Source organism: Suncus etruscus, chromosome 18, assembly GCF_024139225.1.
Source record: "Suncus etruscus isolate mSunEtr1 chromosome 18, mSunEtr1.pri.cur, whole genome shotgun sequence".
NCBI lineage: Eukaryota > Metazoa > Chordata > Mammalia > Eulipotyphla > Soricidae > Suncus > Suncus etruscus.
The window spans coordinates 32,864,309-32,882,930 of record NC_064865.1 but is presented as its reverse complement, the minus strand read 5'-3'; the positions used below and the strand labels follow the sequence as shown (position 1 = coordinate 32,882,930).

At 46.8% G+C, this 18,622-nt stretch overlaps 1 protein-coding gene across 1 annotated transcript; it reads left to right on the top strand.

The window, feature by feature from the left end:
- Positions 1-12,462: 12,462 nt before the first annotated feature.
- Positions 12,463-18,388, top strand: RNF39 (ring finger protein 39). The gene is made up of 4 exons (XM_049765469.1): positions 12,463-12,828; positions 14,717-14,739; positions 14,948-15,039; positions 17,808-18,388. Exons 1-4 carry the CDS (start codon positions 12,463-12,465, stop codon positions 18,386-18,388), a joined length of 1,062 nt encoding a protein of 353 aa, XP_049621426.1.
- The last annotated feature ends 234 nt before the right edge of the window (positions 18,389-18,622 follow it).

Below are 18,622 nucleotides of genomic sequence, written 5' to 3'. Positions count from 1 at the left end.
TTGCTTTCGAGTGGACAGACACGGAGGCCGGCATCTCAGGCCAGCTGACATGGACACGACTCCCGCAAGGATTTAAAAACTCCCCCACCATTTTTGATGAAGCTTTGCATCAGGACCTAAGTGCTTTTCGCGAACAACACCCACAGGTAACTCTGTTAGAGTATGTCGATGACCTGCTGATCGCTGCCGAAACCGAGGGCAGTTGCAGGCAAGCCACTCTAGATTTGCTACAAGAGCTAGCCCAGCTGGGATACCGGGCCTCTGCCAAGAAGGCCCAATTATGCAGACAGGAGGTAACGTTCCTAGGATATACCCTACGTGATGGCAAACGATGGCTAACGGAGGCTCGGAAAAAAGTAGTTGCCCAAATCCCGCCACCAACAACACGGCGACAGCTGCGTGAGTTCCTGGGAACAGTAGGGTTTTGCCGTTTATGGATTCCGGGTTTTGCCAACCTGGCAGCACCTCTATACCATCTCACAAAGGGAGATGCAGCATTTGAATGGACTCCTGATTGCCAACAAGCCTTCGATGCAATCAAGACGGCCCTGCTGTTCGCCCCAGCGCTGGCTCTACCTGATGTGAGTAAGCCATTCACTTTATTTCTGGAAGAAAGAGGCGGGGTGGCCAGAGGCGTCTTAACCCAAACACTCGGGCCGTGGAAAAGACCGGTTGCCTACTTATCAAAGAAATTGGACACAGTAGCCAGTGGCTGGCCCAAGTGCCTTAGGGCAATTGCAGCCGCGGCCCTTTTGGTAAAAGATGCTGACAAGATCTCCCTTGGGCAAAAGCTAACTATAGTAGCCCCACATGCACTGGAAAGCATCATCCGCCAGCCTCCGGACCGGTGGCTCTCAAACGCAAGAATTACACACTATCAAAGTATTCTGCTAGACAAAGACAGAATTCATATCGGAGTACCCGCCACCTTAAACCCGGCCACTCTGCTGCCTGAAGAAGAAGCAGAGCCGGTACTGCACAAATGCCAAGACATACTGGCTGAGGAAAGCAGTACCAGAAAAGATCTCCAGGACCAGCCGTTAAAGCAGTCAGATGTGATATGGTTTACAGACGGGAGCAGTTTTGTAAAAGGAGGAGAAAGAAGAGCCGGAGCAGCAGTAGTAAGCAATCATAAAGTGGTTTGGGCCCAACGGCTGCCAGATGGAACTTCTGCTCAGCGGGCAGAACTAATTGCATTAACAAAAGCTTTAAAATTAGCAAAGGGGAAGAAAGCCACCATCTACACAGATAGTCGGTATGCTTTTGGAACCGCCCACGTCCATGGCATAATTTATCAAAGACGAGGGCTGCTGACTTCAGCGGGAAAGGACATTAAAAATAAAAAGGAAATACTGGAATTATTATCTGCCCTTCAACTCCCCAAAGAACTGGCCATCGTTCACTGCCCCGGACATCAAAAAGGAAATGGAGCAGTAGCAGCAGGGAACCGAAAAGCAGATGCAGAGGCAAAGGCTGCAGCTGAGGGACTACTGCCCTGCCCCGTCGCAGGACCAAGGCCACTTCAGGAGGAGGCATTAGTATGGGTCAGAGAAGACATCCCTATACCTCCACTCAAGCCGGAGTGGAAAACTACAAAAATTGCTGAACTAGATCCGGAAGAAATAGAAGAGCCTGACCCAGAGGCAAGAAGGTTGTTGCCACTCAAGGAAGTACCTAGACAAGAGAAAACTTCAAGAATTCAAGAGTACCTAAAAACACTCCATCGCCTCACCCACCTAGGGCCCAGGAAAATGTTAGAAATTGCAAGAGACTGGCTGGGGGACACGCGCCCCGAGGAAATAAAAAGACTTGCAGAACAAGTTGTTAAGTTGTGCCAGCCATGTCAGCTGGTAAATGCCTACCCTGGAAGAATCCAAATGGGAAAACGATTAAGAGGAACACGACCTGGACAGCACTGGGAGATTGACTTCACCGAGATCAAGCCCACCAAATATGGACTGAAATACCTATTAGTTTTTGTGGACACTTTTTCCGGCTGGGTAGAAGCCTACCCCTGTAAAAATGAAACTGCGCAAATGGTATCTAAGAAAATTCTAGATAATATTTTCCCCAGGTTCGGACTTCCCCAGGTAATCGGGTCCGATAACGGACCTGCTTTCGTGGCCCAGGTAAGTCAGGGATTGGCCAGGGCTCTGGGAATCAATTGGAAGCTACATTGTGCCTATCATCCCCACAGCTCAGGACAGGTAGAGCGTATAAATAGAACTATTAAGGAGACTTTAACTAAATTATCTCTAGAGACTGGCGTAAGTGACTGGATTTCCCTCCTCCCTTCAGCCCTTTTCCGGGCTCGAAACACCCCTCTCCCCTCCCAGTGTAGTTTAACCCCTTTTGAAATCCTATATGGGGCTCCTCCCCCAGTAAAAGTTATAACTGATACTTATGAACCTTCTCTTGCTTCCTCTTCCCCCTTGGCTGCCCGACTGGCTGCTGTCACCACGCTGCAAAAGTGCATCTGGAAAAATCTTCAGCAGGCATACGAGCCCGGGGACCTGACAGTACCACACAACTACAAGCCAGGAGACTCAGTCCTCGTGCGGCGACATCGTGCTCTAACACTAGAACCCAGGTGGAAGGGACCGTATGTTGTCCTCCTCACGACCCCTACTGCAGTTAAGGTAGACGGTATTGCGGCGTGGATACACGCCTCACATTTAAAGCCAGCACCAATAGAATTTAATCAGAATGAGTGGGCAGTGGAGCGAGCAGAAAACCCGCTCAAAATCCGGCTTAAACGCCAGCAAACTGCTCCTCCTGCCTCAACTCCTGTGGTTACTTCTAATGCCCCCAGTCTTAGGGGGGTTTGATCGGCCAGTGGAACACCAAAAGCTGCTAAGGACTCTCTACGGTAACCCCTGTGACTGTCCCGGAGGTCATCAGTTCAAACCTGAGTACCGAGCTACACAGGCAGTCGACTGTGGCACTAAAACGGCCTATCTCCAGCTCAAGCCAACAGCTTCCACAGGTGAAATCAAGGCTCAGTGGGTATGTAAGCAAAAACCCCAACCCCTTCCCCCGGACACGAAAGGAACCTGCCCCCCAGGATGTGTAGAGCTAACTCAGGTACACTCACGGTGCTATAAAACCTATCAGCAGTGCGTTAAAAATGGCCAACTCTACCTGGTGGCGAAACTAACTGATACCTACAAGGGGAGCACTGGAGGTGAATGGGGTCCTGAAACTTTTAAAACTCCATACGGGGCAGCACATTGTCTAGCAAATATTGGAGATGTGGTCTGCTGGCCTCTAAAGGCCCCTTTACATATATCAGATGGGGGAGGGCCCACAGATCAAGAAAAAGAAAAGGAAGCCATAGAATGGGCCGAAAAGGAAGTTTATAACCTAATGCCAAACTGGCCCAAGCACCCCTCCCTTCAAGCTAGGGTGCTAAATGAGGATCTGGATTCAAATATACACGAGATTCTAAAGTACACTCACAAGCTCTTAAATCAAACCAACCCAAGCTTAGCGGCTGACTGCTGGCTATGCATGAAAATGAGTAACGATTGGCCATTAGCAATACCTGTGCCTAAACCAAATATAAGTAGCTTTTCAAACTGCACCTATACCAAGCCCTTTAAGGTAATCCCTCAGGAATTTGACTCCTCCACTTGCTATGTTAGAAATTACTCACTAACCATAGATTTAGGGCAAGTACCAACAACAAGGTGCTCTAACATCTCCGAAGTCTCGTTGGACTTGGGATGCCTCCCCCCAGGACAGGTCTGGGTCTGTGGAGGAAATTTGGCTTATCCAGTGTTACCCAGAAATAGCACAGGCATTTGTGCACCTGCCTTCCTGCTACCCAACATTGATGTTCTCCCAGGAACTGAACCAGTCCCTCTTCCCAGCATAGACCTCCTGGGAGGACACCGAACTCGAACTCGTAGGGCTGTAGTATTACTACCCCTGCTGGCTGCGTTAGGTGTGGTCGGAGGATTAGGAATGGGAGCTGCAGGGTTAGGAGTTTCATTGGACCGGTATAATAAGTTATCTGATCGACTGGCCTCAGACATCCGGCAGGTTTACAAGTCTATCCAGGACCTACAAGACCAGCATGACTCACTCGCCCGGGTGGTCCTGCAAAATCGGAGGGGACTAAACTTAATCCTAGCCGAGAAAGGAGGATTGTGTGTAGCTTTACAAGAAGAATGTTGCTTTTATGTTAATAAATCCGGAATAGTACGAGACAGAATAAAGAAACACCAGGAAGAATTAGCAAAGCGAAGGGAGGAACTCTATGATCAACCGTTATGGTCTCTATGGGGAGGAATCCTCCCCTACCTCCTGCCTCTACTTGGTCCACTGCTAAGTGTACTCTTAATAGTTGCAGTAGGACCCTGTATCGTAAACAGAGTTGTAACTTTTATCCGCACTCAAGTGGGGGAAGTTAAGCTAATGGTGCTAAGACAGCAATATCAGGAAGTACCCACAAAACTCTGAGTAACCACTTGCTGCACCTTGAACTTAACCCCTGAAACCAACTCCGCCCCACCTCAGCAGGAAGTAGTTACAGAAGAGACGTCTGCCCAAAATCCCTTCAATGTTCTTGGCTAGCAGTGGTTACTTCGGTTACTTCTGTGTTAATTCTAAGAATAGAATTATTAACAAGAAGGAGTGGGAAATGAAAGAAGTGAAAAACATATTTTCCCCTACACATTCCTGATGGGAGTTGTCTGTCTCTTTCTCATGCAATGCAATGTTCCCCCCTCAACCTCCCCTCTGTGTTAACCACCTGCTTGTCTTTTATCTACTGAGTTACAGGTGCTGATCCATTTGCTGGCTCCCCATGGTTTTACAGACCCTGCATTAATTGTGCTGAAGACATCTTGGAGACTTAATGTCTGGATCCCGCTCACTTGGAGACTTGAAGTCTGGACCCTACTCACACCTACCCCCAAAACCTCCGGATTCCCCCATATCAAAGCCCATTCCTGTTTCCTCTGTAAAAATAACACAGCCCACCTGAAAACTGTATAAAAACCCCTTGATTTCAGACTTTGGGGTTCGCAACCTCTGCTCTGCTCTGAGCACGTTTCGAACCTCTGATCGATCAGATTAAACTTGGAACTTGCCTGCAATTTGCTGAGCACGTGCCTTTTTCACTATTCTGTGCTGGGCAACTGGGGGGTCGGGTCGTCCGGATTTTTCACATGTACCATATGTACTAGAACAATTAGATGTGAATTCAAGGTTGACACAGTAGAAAGTTGAGCTAAAAACAGAATTATAAAGAATTCTCTTTATCTGGTTATAAATACAGATGACAACTAGACCATGAGCCTTCTGAGCCAGACTGAATGCCACGCTTTATGTCACATGAACATCCCTCTAGCACTGTATCTGCCATCTGTCAGTATGGAATTGAGGACAAGAATGTCTTTGGATGGGTCTGGAGAGATGTTTTGGAAAACAAGTTGCTTGCCTTGCAAGTAACAGACCCAGATTCAAACTCTGGCACCAAATATAGCCTCCTGAGCATTGTCAGGAGTAATCCCTTAGTGCAGAGCCAGGAGGAAACTCTAAAAACTACCAGTCATAATCTTCAAACCAAAAATAAACTAACTAACAACAAGAATGTCTTTGGCTTTTAAAAATATCTAAACAGCACTGGAGAGATAGTACAGGAGTTAAAGTGCTTGCCTTGCATGAAGGACCACGGACCACATGGTCCTCTAATGAACCCCCAAGCACAGAACTGAGAGTAGCTCAGAGTGCTCCCAAAGCCCCAAATTCTCTAAAAGAAGACCTAAGGTTGTCCCAACCCTGTTGGCCTGCAGGGCTCCTCAATTTTTCTCTTCCCTGTGCATCTGGGACTGAGGATGTTTCTCTGAAGTTGATGACTAGGAGAGAACAGATCTGGGCCAATGACTTTATTCCATTCTAACAATGCTTATATAGGACAAGGAACTGAGATACATGCAGGATAGCAGGATCCAGAACATAAGAGACAGGCAGACAGGAACAGAGGCACCAGGGAGAAGTTAAATATAAACATTGGGGATTAAGAGTGTTTCAAGAGTATTACAACAGGTCATAAAAACAGTTTTAGGGGCTGGAACAATGATAACAACAGGTAGGGAATTAGTCTTGCACGTGGCTGGCCTGGGTTCAATACCTGGCATCCTCGATGGTCCCCCAAACCTGCCAGGAGTGATTTCTGAGTGCAGAACCAGAAGTAATCCCTGAACACTGCCTGGTGTGCCTCCGCAAAAAAAAAAAAAAAAAAAAAAAAAGGCACTAACTAAACAAAAGTAGCTTTATATCTCTCAACAAGAGCTCAACAAGAGCTCTTTGTGAGGCAGGAGAGACTGCCCAGAGTCAAACCTGCTAATGACCTCTGATTATGGGGGGATAATCCCACTTCCCTTTTCATGCTGTCTTTCCCCAGCTCTGGAGTGATGTGCCTCTAAAATTTTGAGATTTCACCTCATGGAGAATCCCTGGAGCATTGACTGTACAGGGTCCCCCAGAACAATTGTTGCTCAGGGTTCCATCTACCAACATGATAGAGAGAGCCAATGTAAGGCAAAGTTCCTTTTACTTTGTTCATTTGGTGATAAGCAATTTAATAACTGAGAATTATTTATTAGGACTTTCTGTATTCCATGTTCAAGGAAAATAGCAGTGAACACAATGGATAAGTTCCCCTTCTATAAAATGACTCTATAGGACATAAATAGATCAAAACATAATAAATAATTTTAGATATTGATAATATCACAAATCTAGGTAAAAGGGAGCTACTTTCTGTGGCCCCTAAAAACACCTACCACTTTGGGATGTGGCCCCAAAGTCCAAGTAAATAAATATTTGTGGTTGAAGAGATAGTTCATTTGCACAATAGCCAAAATCTGGGAACAGCCCAATTGCCCAAGAATAGATGAGTGGATAAAGAAACTATAGTACATCTACACAATGGAATACTATACAGCCACTAAGAAAATGAAGTTATGAAATTTGCTCATACATGGGTAGCATGCTGAGTAAAATGAGTTAGAGGAAGAAAAACAGAATGGGATCTTTTTTAAATATATATGGTAATAATACCCAGAGACAATATAGATAAAGGCCAGGAGGACTGGTCCACAGTAGGAAGCTTGCCACAAGGTGGAGAGCAGTACAGTTAGGACAGAGAAGGGACCTCTATGACAATGACAGTTGGAAATGGCCACTCTAGACAAGAACCAGGTGCTGAAAGGAGGTAAAGTGATTTGCATGACACCCTTTTTTTTGTTGTTGTTGTTTTTTGTTTTGTTTTGTTTTGTTTTTTGTTTTTTGGGACACACCCGGCAGTGCTCAGGGGTCACTCCTGGCTGTCTGCTCAGGAATAGCTCCTGGAAACCATATGGGACACCGGGATTCGAACCAACCACCTTTGGTCATGGATCGGCGGCTTGCAAGGCAAATGCCGCTGTGCTATCTCTCCGGGCCCGCATGACACCCCTTAGTAACAGTATTGCAGCAAACTACAGTGCTTAAAATGAAAAATGAACACACATATACACAGAGAGGGGGGAGTATCATAAAGGCAGGCTGGGTTGAAGGGATTGAAACTGTGAACTTCAATGACAGGAAATAAATGTACCCTGTTAAAAGGATGGTTGTTGGAATATTATATGACTGAAACTCAATCATGAACAACTTGCAGCTGTATATCTTATAATGATTCAAATAAAAATATTTAAAAAAGCTCATTTGGCTGGAGTCCATGCTTTGCATGTAGGAGGCAAGTGTTCAGTCCTCAGCATAACATGGTCCTCCAAGCATTGCCAGGAGTGATCACTGACTCAGAGCTGGGAGTAGCACCTAAGCTCCAAGGTATGTGATTTTCCCACACACTTGCAAAAAGAATTTCTTTCTGACTGTGTTCCCTTTTACTTGAGACCTGAATGAAAAGGAGAAAGCCAAGTAAAGTTCTGGAGGAAGAGGGATCCAAGATGAGGAAGAGGGAGCACAGAGGCCCAAATTGAGGTCAGTATAAGTACTCTCAAGGAACAGAACATAATGCACTGTAGCTAGAGTACAAGGATTAAAATGGGGAGAGGCAGGACAACTGCATAACAGCCTGTAAAAGCAATGGTTTCCCGCTGGGCTAAACACTGGAATCACCTGGGAAACATTTAAAATTCTTAATTTCTGAAGATATTCCCAGAGATTCTATTTAGTGGATAGATTCTATTTATATCTCCCAGACATGGTGACATGAAGTTCTCCAGGTGATTTTAATGTGCAATCAAGGAAGAGAAACATTGACAAGTCCTTGAGAAGCATAACATAGCAAGGAACTTGGATTGATGACAATAGAATTGGACCAGAGAGATAGTACAAAGGTTAAAGTACTTGCCTAACATTGCTACTGTGGCTTCAACCTTGGTTCAAATCCCCAGCACCTGTAGGAGTGATCCGTGAACACCACTGGATATGTTCCAAAACAAAAAGATTGCTGAAGAGAAACTTTGAGACAAACCTCCAATATTCTAAGCAAATCCAGAAAGAACTCAATGTTTAGGGGTTTTGTGGTGGGGTCAAAAAATAAAGCCCAGAGGCGGGGGCAATAGCACAGCAGTAGGGCATGTTGTCAAGCAAGCAGCCAATTCAGGACAGTAGTTCAAATCCTAGTATTCAATATGGTCCCCTGTGCCTGCCAGAAGCGATTTCTGAGCACAGAGCCAAGAGTAACCCCTGAGCACTGCAGGGTGTGAACCTCTCCCCAAGAAAAGAAAATAAAGTCCAAAGGAAAAGAGACACAAAGGATAAAGATAAACAAGAAAACCAGAAAAATCCCCAAATGTTAACAAATTAGAAGACAAAAATAGAGGCAGGGAGAAAGGGATGTAGGCAAGTAGTTCAAAGGGCTAGAACACAAACTTGTAAGCACCTCTAAAAGCAATACCTGGACACCACCTAGATTTGCCACAAACAGCAAATCAGAGAAATACAGACTGTTCTAGATAATCAGAAACAAAGAGAAAGGATGAACTTCCATTTTCTATTTGCTCTTATAAAAATCATCATAAACTTAAGTGTGTGAACCATGTGAAACAACATACATTTTTTTATTTTTAGATACCATAATTCTAAATATCATAGAATAGATATTCTGTAGTAATAAAAATTTTAAATTGATGTGTTGCAGGCAAAAAGATAGGGGTGCCCTGGTAAAGCATATTGGGAAAAGCACTGTCTGGAATCGAAAACAGCCTACAGGCATGAAACCTTTGAGAAATGGGACCCATCTGAGGAGACCCTGAAAATTCTTAAGATGCTGAATTCTGGGAGTGGAGGGATGGTACAGTGGAGCATTTGCCTTGCACATGGCCAACCCAGGTTTGATCCCCTCATCCCAAAGGTCCACCAAACACTGCCAGAACTGACTCCTAAGAGCAGAACCAGGGGTATCCCCTGAGCACTGCTAAGTGTGACCCCAAAAACAAGCAACCAAAAATGATGCTGAATTCCAGGCTCAAAGAAAGTTGGAACCCCTAGGAGTAAAGGCTTACCCTGGATCAAAGGCCACACTAAGAATAGCAAAAGGAGGTAACCAACAGCTCCAAACTCAATCCCTAAGCAATCACCCCAAAAACATAGTCTGAGGGGAAGTTGAAAACTTGTTTACAACTAACTTTGCAGAGGAGAAGGTGCAGAAGCATGTTTCTCCTTTCTTTTTTTATGGCATGTATTTTCCACCTTGGGATGTTGCTGCAAATCTACTTGAATAGGTACTTGGGCTTTTCTAATCTAGAGCAGCTCACGTTCTCTCTTAAGCATTTATCACTCTCCTTTTCCCTCCCCTCATTTCTCAAATAAACTTATTTTACTTCCTTTCCTTCTGAAATTCCTTTCTGTGAGGGAAGGTAATAGACTTAGGAAGGCCTATGTAGCATTTGGGACTGAGTGACTTTCTTCAAAAGAGCAATTCCCTGGTCCAGCCCGAGATCCATAGCTCTTGAGAAATCAAGTGGCAGGGATCATTTTTCATGCCAAGCAAAGCAAGTGCAACCCAGGTGTAGTTTGATAATCACTTAATGGTGCTGGTGAGACATAAGTCTGTATTGTGTAGGTACTTATAGCACACTTTCATATGCTTAAACTTCCCCTAGGTAACCAAGGTGGTTAGAAGGAAATGGTAGCCTTCCTTCTTGGGGCTGCCGTCTGTCTTCCCTCCTTACTATAAGCCACCTAGTTAGTGAAGTCTTCTTCTAGGGAGTCATCAATCCCACCTGCAGTGCATCCTGGGTAGTTGTACATTTTATGAGCAGTGAGCTTAGTGTTTTGATCCTAGATAAGTATGTATGTGTTTATTTGTTTATCAAGGTAACATATTGGAGTGTTTCCATTGTAAGTATGGGGTCACAGATGCCTGGAGGGAGTGCCTAATAAAATACTGCTTCTCTATATAGACTTACTGCTGTTTTGTTATTCTATTGACAATAAAACTAATGATAGTGTGTCTCTTTGCATGTTTTCTTTGAGTATGTCTATCTGCTCCTATATACAGAATGTCCATCTCAGTGATATTTGGTGTGTATGAGACAATTAGGGCACAGCTATAAGTTTGTATCTTTTGGACATTAAGCTTCACACTAATACAAATTCATACAACAATATACATGAACACAATTGTAGCCATATCAGTGTTTGCTTGTTTATAATTGCCAAGAGTTTTTAGATATAGAGGCTGGAGCAATAACACAGTGCGTAGGGCATTTGCTTTGCAAGGAACCAACCCAAGTTCCATCCCTGGCTTCCCATATGATTACCTGAGCTGGTTAGGAGTAATTCCTGAGTGTAGAGCCAGAAAGTAACCCCTACGTGACACCAGGTGTGCCCCCCTCAAAATATTTCTAGATATGAATGCCTAGCTTGAGAGAGATGAAGAGTGTAGGAGTGGGAAGGAGTAAGGAAAAAGTGAGAGGAGGAAGGAGGAAAGCCAAGCAAAGGTGGAAGAAAGGGGATACAAAAAAAAAGCAAAAAACAAAAACCAACAAACAAAAAAACCCCCCAAAAAACCCAAATAATCAAAAACAAACAAACAAACAAAAAACAAAACAAAAAACAGGGAGATGATCAGAAAGCAGGGGCCAGAGCAACGATACTGCAGGTAAGGTGCTTGTGGAAGACTCAGCTTCAATTCCTCTGGTCCCTGGATGCTTGTCAGGAGTACCTGAGGTAGAGCCAGCTTGTCTTTAGGATCTCTGGATGTGGGCTCCCCCCCTAAATCAAAAAGCAATTTCTGATTTTCAGAAATTAAAATCTGAAGTTCTAAAACCTGAAGTTTCAAAACGGACCAAGATGAAAATCAAAAAGAATCAGGGTGGTGTGGGTATAGCTGGGTATAGCTCCATTTCCATTTCTAACTATATCTTGGTTGTGTGACCTTGGCACTTTCTAGGTTTCCGTTTACCAAGAGAATTGAAAAAATAATTATTGGGTTCAATCCAAAGAAGAAAAAAGGAGGGATAAAAAAAATTAAAACATGCAAGAAGGGTATTGGGATATTCAGTGGTAGACCCTTTGCCTTGCAGGTGTGAGATCCTGGGTTCAATCCCTGCCACCACAAAAAATAAAAAAGAAAAAGAAAAAAGGGGGGTCAGGGAAGGTATGGGGGAGCCTTCTTAGTGAGGATGAAGGGAGAACAAAACTTAGAAAGTGAGAGAGAAGAAGAAAGAGAAGCCCTGGGATTCAGCCAAAGGTAGAGCTAAGGACCTGCAGTGTGGGCGCCTCCACCCCTCCCTTATTCCAAGCTCCTGCGTGTCCTTAAGTCCTTAATAGGCGAGGCAGGAAGATGGGCAGGAGAGAGGCTCTTGGAAAGACAGTCCCAAAACAATGCTCAGACGCCTGCCAAAGCCGGGCAACTCAGGATCCGTGTTTCCGGCCCCCAGATGTAGGTGTGCCAGACACCTGGCGTGATTCATGGCTCGGCGATGTGGGCACACAATGCCAAAAGCGAGCCTGGGCACCTGGATCACCCGCATGCCACCGGCCTAGGGCTAGGTGAATTCGGATTGGGTGGGGTGGTGGGTGGGTGGGGTGAGGTGGGATGACAGTGGGCAGCCCTCCCCTCCAATACAGCCGTGACCCCCAAAACACCCCCTTTGTGCCCACCTCCCCCAGGTGAGGACTCGGGTGTCCTTTCCTGCCACCTCCCCCCTTCCTTCGCCGAGAAGCGGGAGAACCAGATGAGGGGTTGCGCAAGGGCTGATGTTTACCTGCCGCGGGGGCCTCCTCCCTCCCTATAAAGCCGGCCGAAGTGGGGTGCTCGGCGGAGCTGAGATCGGGGAGCAGGAGGCCGAGCCGGGGAGGGCAGCAGAGGCGCTTGGGGACGTTGATGCGGGAGAAGCACAGGCGCGGGGCTCCGGCTGAGCCAGCTGCGCGGGCGGGTCGTCGGCTGCAGCGGTGGCGGCAGGGACGGCGTCGACTTCGGGACTCTGGCCGCCCATGGAGGCTCCCGAGCTGGGGCCGGGGCTGGTGGAGCGTCTGGAGCAGCTGGCGACGTGCCCGCTGTGCGGGGGCCCCTTCGAGGACCCCGTGCTCCTGGCGTGCGAACACAGTTTCTGCCGCGCGTGCCTGGCCCGCCGCTGGGGCTCCCCGCCGAAGGCCGGCACGGAGGAGGAGACCCCCACCGCCTGCCCTTGCTGCGGGCACCCCTGTCCCCGCCGCAGCTTGAGGTCCAACGTGCGGCTGGCGGTGGAGGTGCGGATCAGTCGCGGGCTGCGGGAGAAACTGGCCGAGCCTGGGGCCCGCACAGGGAGACGTCGAGGGGGCCGCATCCCCACCATGGGTTGTCTGGACCCCCGAGGAGAGGTAAGGCAGGTGTGCGCTTGGGGGTCCAACAGCTGCTAGGGGAAAGAGGGGAGAGCGATGGGCTCCTTGGGGGAGAAGGAAAAGGCACCATGGAACTTCGTGCAAGTTTGGGCTGAGAATAGACTTGAGAAGACAGTTTGAGTTTCAAGTGTCCTCGAAGTGACGTGAGAGCCGAGGGAGCTGACACTTGGCCTAGAGTGGAGGGGCCTGGACGAGTGTCTCTGGTCTTAGTGAGAGGACCTGGACACGGGGAGTTGGGAGGCAGAGATGAGCTAGGTCTCAAGACTCATCCGTGGGGAACCAACCCTTGGAGCCCCTGTGAGCACAGAGCAACAGATGCGCCCAGAAGCCTGGTGCAAGTGGACTGGTGCAAAGAGCTTGGAGCAGAGCTAGGGCAAGCAGGAGCCCTCCCCCAACCCCCCCAGATGGGTTGAGGTCAGATACGTGTATAGAAATTGGAATGGAAGAGAGGGGACTCTTTGGGGGGACTCTCTTGAAAAGAAGGGGAACAGATCCGAAGGCCTAGGAGAAGCCTGTGGTTAGTTCCCGGGCTCTGGCCCAGCCTTTCAGTGTGTTGTTTGTTATTATTGTCCTGACTCCTCCCAAGGCTCCAGGTTGGGGTGGTGACAGATGGGGGTGAGGCCCGAAAACAGCCCGGCCTCTGGCTCCTCTCCGAACCCCGGTCTTATCATTCATTTCCTCACCCCACGCCCCATGAGCCCTGATTCCTTGACCACCAAACAACCCCATCCTTTGCCAAATCCTCAGGCGTCTGGGATTCCTGACTGGCTTCTCCCCAGCTGACTAGCCGGTCTAGGGTCTTGCTTCCACCCTTTGAAGTCTAGCAAACCTAATTAGGCTAGAGTAGTTAGCATAATTAGGCAAATTGCCTTTTCTCTCCCTTCACCGTACTGGCCAGCTTCGCCCTGGTCAGTCAAGGGGAAAAGGGGAACCTTAGTATTTAAAGGGCGATTAGGGACGGGTGGGTGGGTGGAGTGGGGTGGGGACGTGGGGGGTTGCGGGGGATGGGGAGGGATGCGGATGTATGGGTTTGCGGTGACATTCAGTGCCCTCTCCTGGAGCTCATGGTACCTTGCAATCTGCTGAACCTGGGTTCATATGAAAATCTAGCTTCTTTCTTGGCTTGGGTAGAAACACTTAAAGTCAAGGGTCAAATAAAAGCTACTAGGCTTTTATGGCAAAGAAGGGAAGCAGCTTTAGTATACGTTTTTATATACTAACTCTTAGCCTAAGGGCTCTGGGCTTGTGTTTGATCTGTGTGATGAAGGTGGGAGTTTTCTAGAAGACGCACTTAAGAGGGTAGAAAAGGCTAGTAAAAAGCAGAAAAAGGAGTTCTGGAGCAAAAGCAGAAGGCGAGGAGACTGAGGGCAAGAAAGGGGAAGTGGGAAAAGGGAACAGAGTTTTTGGGAAATGAACAGGCAAGAGGAGAACAGGAGGTAAATTTAGGAGGGAGAAGTGGTAATGATGTTTTGAAAGGAGGTAGTGAGATGCTAGAAGAGTACAGGAGGTAAGACACTTGCCTTGCCTGTCATTATAGTGACAGCAACCCTGGTTCAAATCCCTAGCACCACATTTGGTCCCCTGAACACCACCAGGAGTCACTCCTGCAGAACCAAGAATAGCTCCTACAGCCCACTGCGTATGGGCTCTCAACAAACAAAACACATGAAAAAAAGTTTAAGGAAGCAGGAAAAACGAGAGCATAGGGGAACACAGTAATAAAGGTTTGAGATCACTCTAAGAAGTTGGGGGTGGGGGGACACTCACCAACTCAGAGCCTAGCTTAATCGGAGAAAAAGGCAGAAGAGTATAAATTCCATAGTATAAACCCCAAAACTCATTCATGTTTTCTTTTGCCTACCCCCAGGATATGAGGAACACATGGAGAAAGTAAGTTCCACTTTTTTTTTTTTTTTTTACAATTTCATTTTTCTACTATCAGCTACATCACTTTTTCACTGACTCCAAATCCTCTTCACTATAGAAAGATTTTCTGGTTGTGGGATCATCTCTTATTGCTAGTTGTGTGAGTGACAGTGGGAATATTAGCGAACAGAGGGTGTTACTAGTTTCTCAATCTTCTCTATCATTTTTCCAGATTTGATGCCCCAACACCAAAGCCATCTCATTCAGAAGACGATCTCCCCGAAGACTACCCAGTGGTCAAAAACATGCTTCATAGGCTAACTGGTAAGATAGGTGGGAGGAGAAAAAGGTGAAGAAAAAAGGAGGGGACTGAATGAGAAAGTTTTGCTCCCTTTTCTCCTCAAAAAAATCCTGGGCTAGAGCTATAATAGAGTGGATAGGGCATTTGGCTTGTATGCGGCCAACCTGGGCTTGATCTTCAGCATCCCGTATGGTTTCCCCAAGCCCACCAGTAGTGATTCCTGAGGGCATGGCCTGGAGCAACTCCTGAGTACCACTGGGTATGGCACCCAAAAATAAATAAATAAATGAATAAATAAATAAATAAATAAATAAAATAATCAGGGGCCGGAGAGATAGAGTGGAGGTAGGGTGTTTGCCTTTCATGCAGAAGGTCATCGGTTCGAATCCCGGCGTCCCATATGGTCCCCCGTGCCTGCCAGGAGCAATTTCTGAGCATGGAGCCAGGAATAACCACTGAGCACTGCCGAGTGTGACCCAAAAACCACAAAATAAATAAATAAATAAATAAAAATAATAAAATAAAATAAAATAATCAACTCCTTAAAAAACTTTAATTTTCAGTTTACAGTACTCTTAATAACCATTTCTCATGGACATAATTATAACACCACACCCATCATCAGTGTACCTATCTCCTTCCCTCACAGCCCCTAACCTCCCTTTTTCATAGTCCCTCCTTTCTCCCCACAACTCAATTGTGTAGATCAGTTCTCCCATTCTGTTGATTTTTGTTGATACCTTGCTGTACATCTTTAAGTCTCATGTATAAAAGAGATTATCCTGTATCTGCCCCTTTCATACTGATGTCACTCAGCACAACATCCTCTAGTTCTACCCATGTTGTTGCAAATTGTATGATTTCTTTAGAGCTGTGTGATATTCCACTGTATAAATATACCACACTTCTTTGATCAAATCTTTTTTATATTAACATTAGTTTCCTAAAACTGAAATAACAAAGCATCACAAACTGAAATTTGTCACAGTTCTGGAGGTAGGAAACCAGAATCATGGAGTCATCAATGTTTGCTCCTTCTGTGGGCTGTGAGGGAGAATCAGCTCCCTGATTCTGAGCTCCTGGCATTCTTTAGCTTGCAGATACATTGTCCCTGTGTTGGCCCATCATCTGGCCTCAATATTCATGCTCCTTTGGGCACAAAGTTCCCCCTTTTATAAGAATACCATTTATAGGGCTGGAGTGATAGCACAGTGGTAGGGTGTTTGCCTTGCCTGTGGCCAACCCAGATTTGATTCCTTTTTTTTGTTTGTTTTGTTTTGTTTTGTTTTTGTTTTTGTTTTTGGGCCACACCCGGCGGTGCTCAGGGGTTACTCCTGGCTGTCGGCTCAGAAATAGCTCCTGGCAGGCACGGGGGACCATATGGGACACTGGGATTCGAACCAACCACTTTTGGTCCTGGATCGGCTGCTTGCAAGGCAAACACCGCTGTGCTATCTCTCAGGGCCCCAGATTTGATTCCTAGCATCCCAGATGGTCTCCAGAGCCTCCAAGAGTAATTTTGAGCACGGAGCCAGAAGTAACCCCTGGGCACTGCTGGATGAAGCTCAAAACAACAAGAAAAGAATACCATAGTGAAAACTAGATATGATCATAATTATTTCATTTTAATTTGGTTATTTCTATAAAGATTCTATTTCCAAATATAGTCATATTGTGTAATGCTGAGAAAATCAACAACTTTTAGGGGGCACAATTCATAACAGGTTTATCTTCTATTCTTCACATATCAGCCCTTTCCTGCCATTTGCATATACTCAAAATAGACCCGTAGAAGTCCACTCCATTTCATGGAGTCTCTGCTTCAACTAATTCTCATCCCTTCTCTTCTGAAGGCTTTCAGGAATCCTGCATATCCTAGCCCCTGGGTCTCAACCTTCTTTACTTCTGGGGAATGCCTTTTCCTAAAACTCTCAAAGTTGCCTTCAGTCCTTTTATAAGGTGCCTAGATAAAGGGAGTAGAGGAATCCAGCTTAAAGGCTGGAGTATATGCTTAGCATGCAGGCGGTCCAGACTCTATTCTTGCCAAATCACTCCATACACACAAGGCTAGTGATGCTTTTTGGTTCCTTTGGTTATCACCAGCATGCTCCTTCTCTATAGAAGTAGGCCTGTCCACTCCCATCTATTTAGCTAACTGGGCTGGTTTCTCAGGATGCTTAGGTTCCCTCCCCTTGTACCTCCTTTCTGTACCTGGGTTTCTAGTATCTGGTATCAGTCTTTCACTTTAGGTAAACCTGCTGACCCAGCTCCTTAGCCCCACCCCAGATACTGCCGATTGATGTGTCCAGCCTCATTCCTCCCTAGAGTCAGATCAGCTTCATTCTTCTTCCCCAGTTCCCCAAACCAGAAAACCTCATCTTTGATCTCTGCCGTGCCCTCTGTTCTGAGCAAGCAGGATCCTTCTTCATATTCAGTTCTCCAGAAGTGGTGGGTGTATCATTGTGTAGGTAGGGGCCTGTCCAGGCCTGCCCTTCATATATGTATCTTCACCTCTTTGGTTCTAATAGTACTCGCCCCCCCTTTTTTTTGGTCTGGTTTTGAGCCACACCCAGAAGTGCTCAGGGGTTACTCCTGGTTGTGAACTCAGGAATTACTCCTTGGTGATGCTCAAGGGACCATATAGAAAGCCAGGGATCAAACCTGGGTCAGCCATGTGCAAGGCAAATGTCCTACTCAATGTATTATCGCATTGGCCCACTAAAGGGACCCTTTTAAGCTGCTCTACTTTTCTTACTATGCTACTTCTGTCTCATTGCCTTTCCCCCTCTAGCTGACCTGACTCTGGACCCTGGCACTGCACACCGCCGTTTGCTCATCTCTCCTGATCGACGCAGCGTTCGACTTGCTCCACCAGGGACACCTGCTCCCCCAGATGGCCCTGCCCGCTTTGATCAGCTGCCAGCCGTGCTGGGTGCACAGGGCTTCCAGGCAGGCCGTCACTGTTGGGAAGTGGAGACTGTATTAGATACCACCTCTTTCAGAGACTCTTCTGGGGAGGAAGAGGAAGACGAGATCCACTATGCTGTGGGAGCAGCTGGGGAATCTGTGCGACGAAAAGGCCGAGTAGGACTGTGTCCTGCTGGGGCTGTGTGGGCAGTGGAGGGCCGTGGTGGCCGCCTGTGGGCACTCACTGCACCAGAGCCTACCCTGTTGGGCAGAGCTGGGCCCCCACCACAGCGCATCCGTGTGGACTTGGATTGGGAGCGGGGCCGTGTGGCATTCTATGATGGCCGCTCACTTGACCTGCTCTTCGCCTTCCAGGCCACTGGCCCCCTTGGGGAGCGTATTTTCCCACTGCTTTGCACCCGTGACCCTCGTGCCCCACTTCGGATTGTGCCAGCAGAAGGCTGAGAGTCTCAGCTCCCACCGTCTCTTTTAGTTTGGTCTGTATCCAGGTTGCTTCTTTTGAGGTACAGAGATCCCACAAGTTCTAGGGATTCTGTCCACAATTCCATTGCAGGAGTACTGATACGAACCCCACCCAATGATTATTTTTTCAAATAAGGGTAAGATCTCAAATGGCAACCATTTCCATATCCACACCCAAAGCCAAATTCATTCTTGCCATCTCCCTCTTAGGATACT

Coding starts and splice junctions, on each gene's coding strand:
- RNF39 (XM_049765469.1), top strand. CDS start 12,463: ATGGAGGCTCCCGAGCTGGGGCCGGGGCTGGTGGAGCGTCTGGAGCAG. Junction 14,740..14,947: donor ATGAGGAACACATGGAGAAA/GTAAGTTCCACT, acceptor TCATTTTTCCAG/ATTTGATGCCCCAACACCAA. Junction 15,040..17,807: donor CATGCTTCATAGGCTAACTG/GTAAGATAGGTG, acceptor TTCCCCCTCTAG/CTGACCTGACTCTGGACCCT.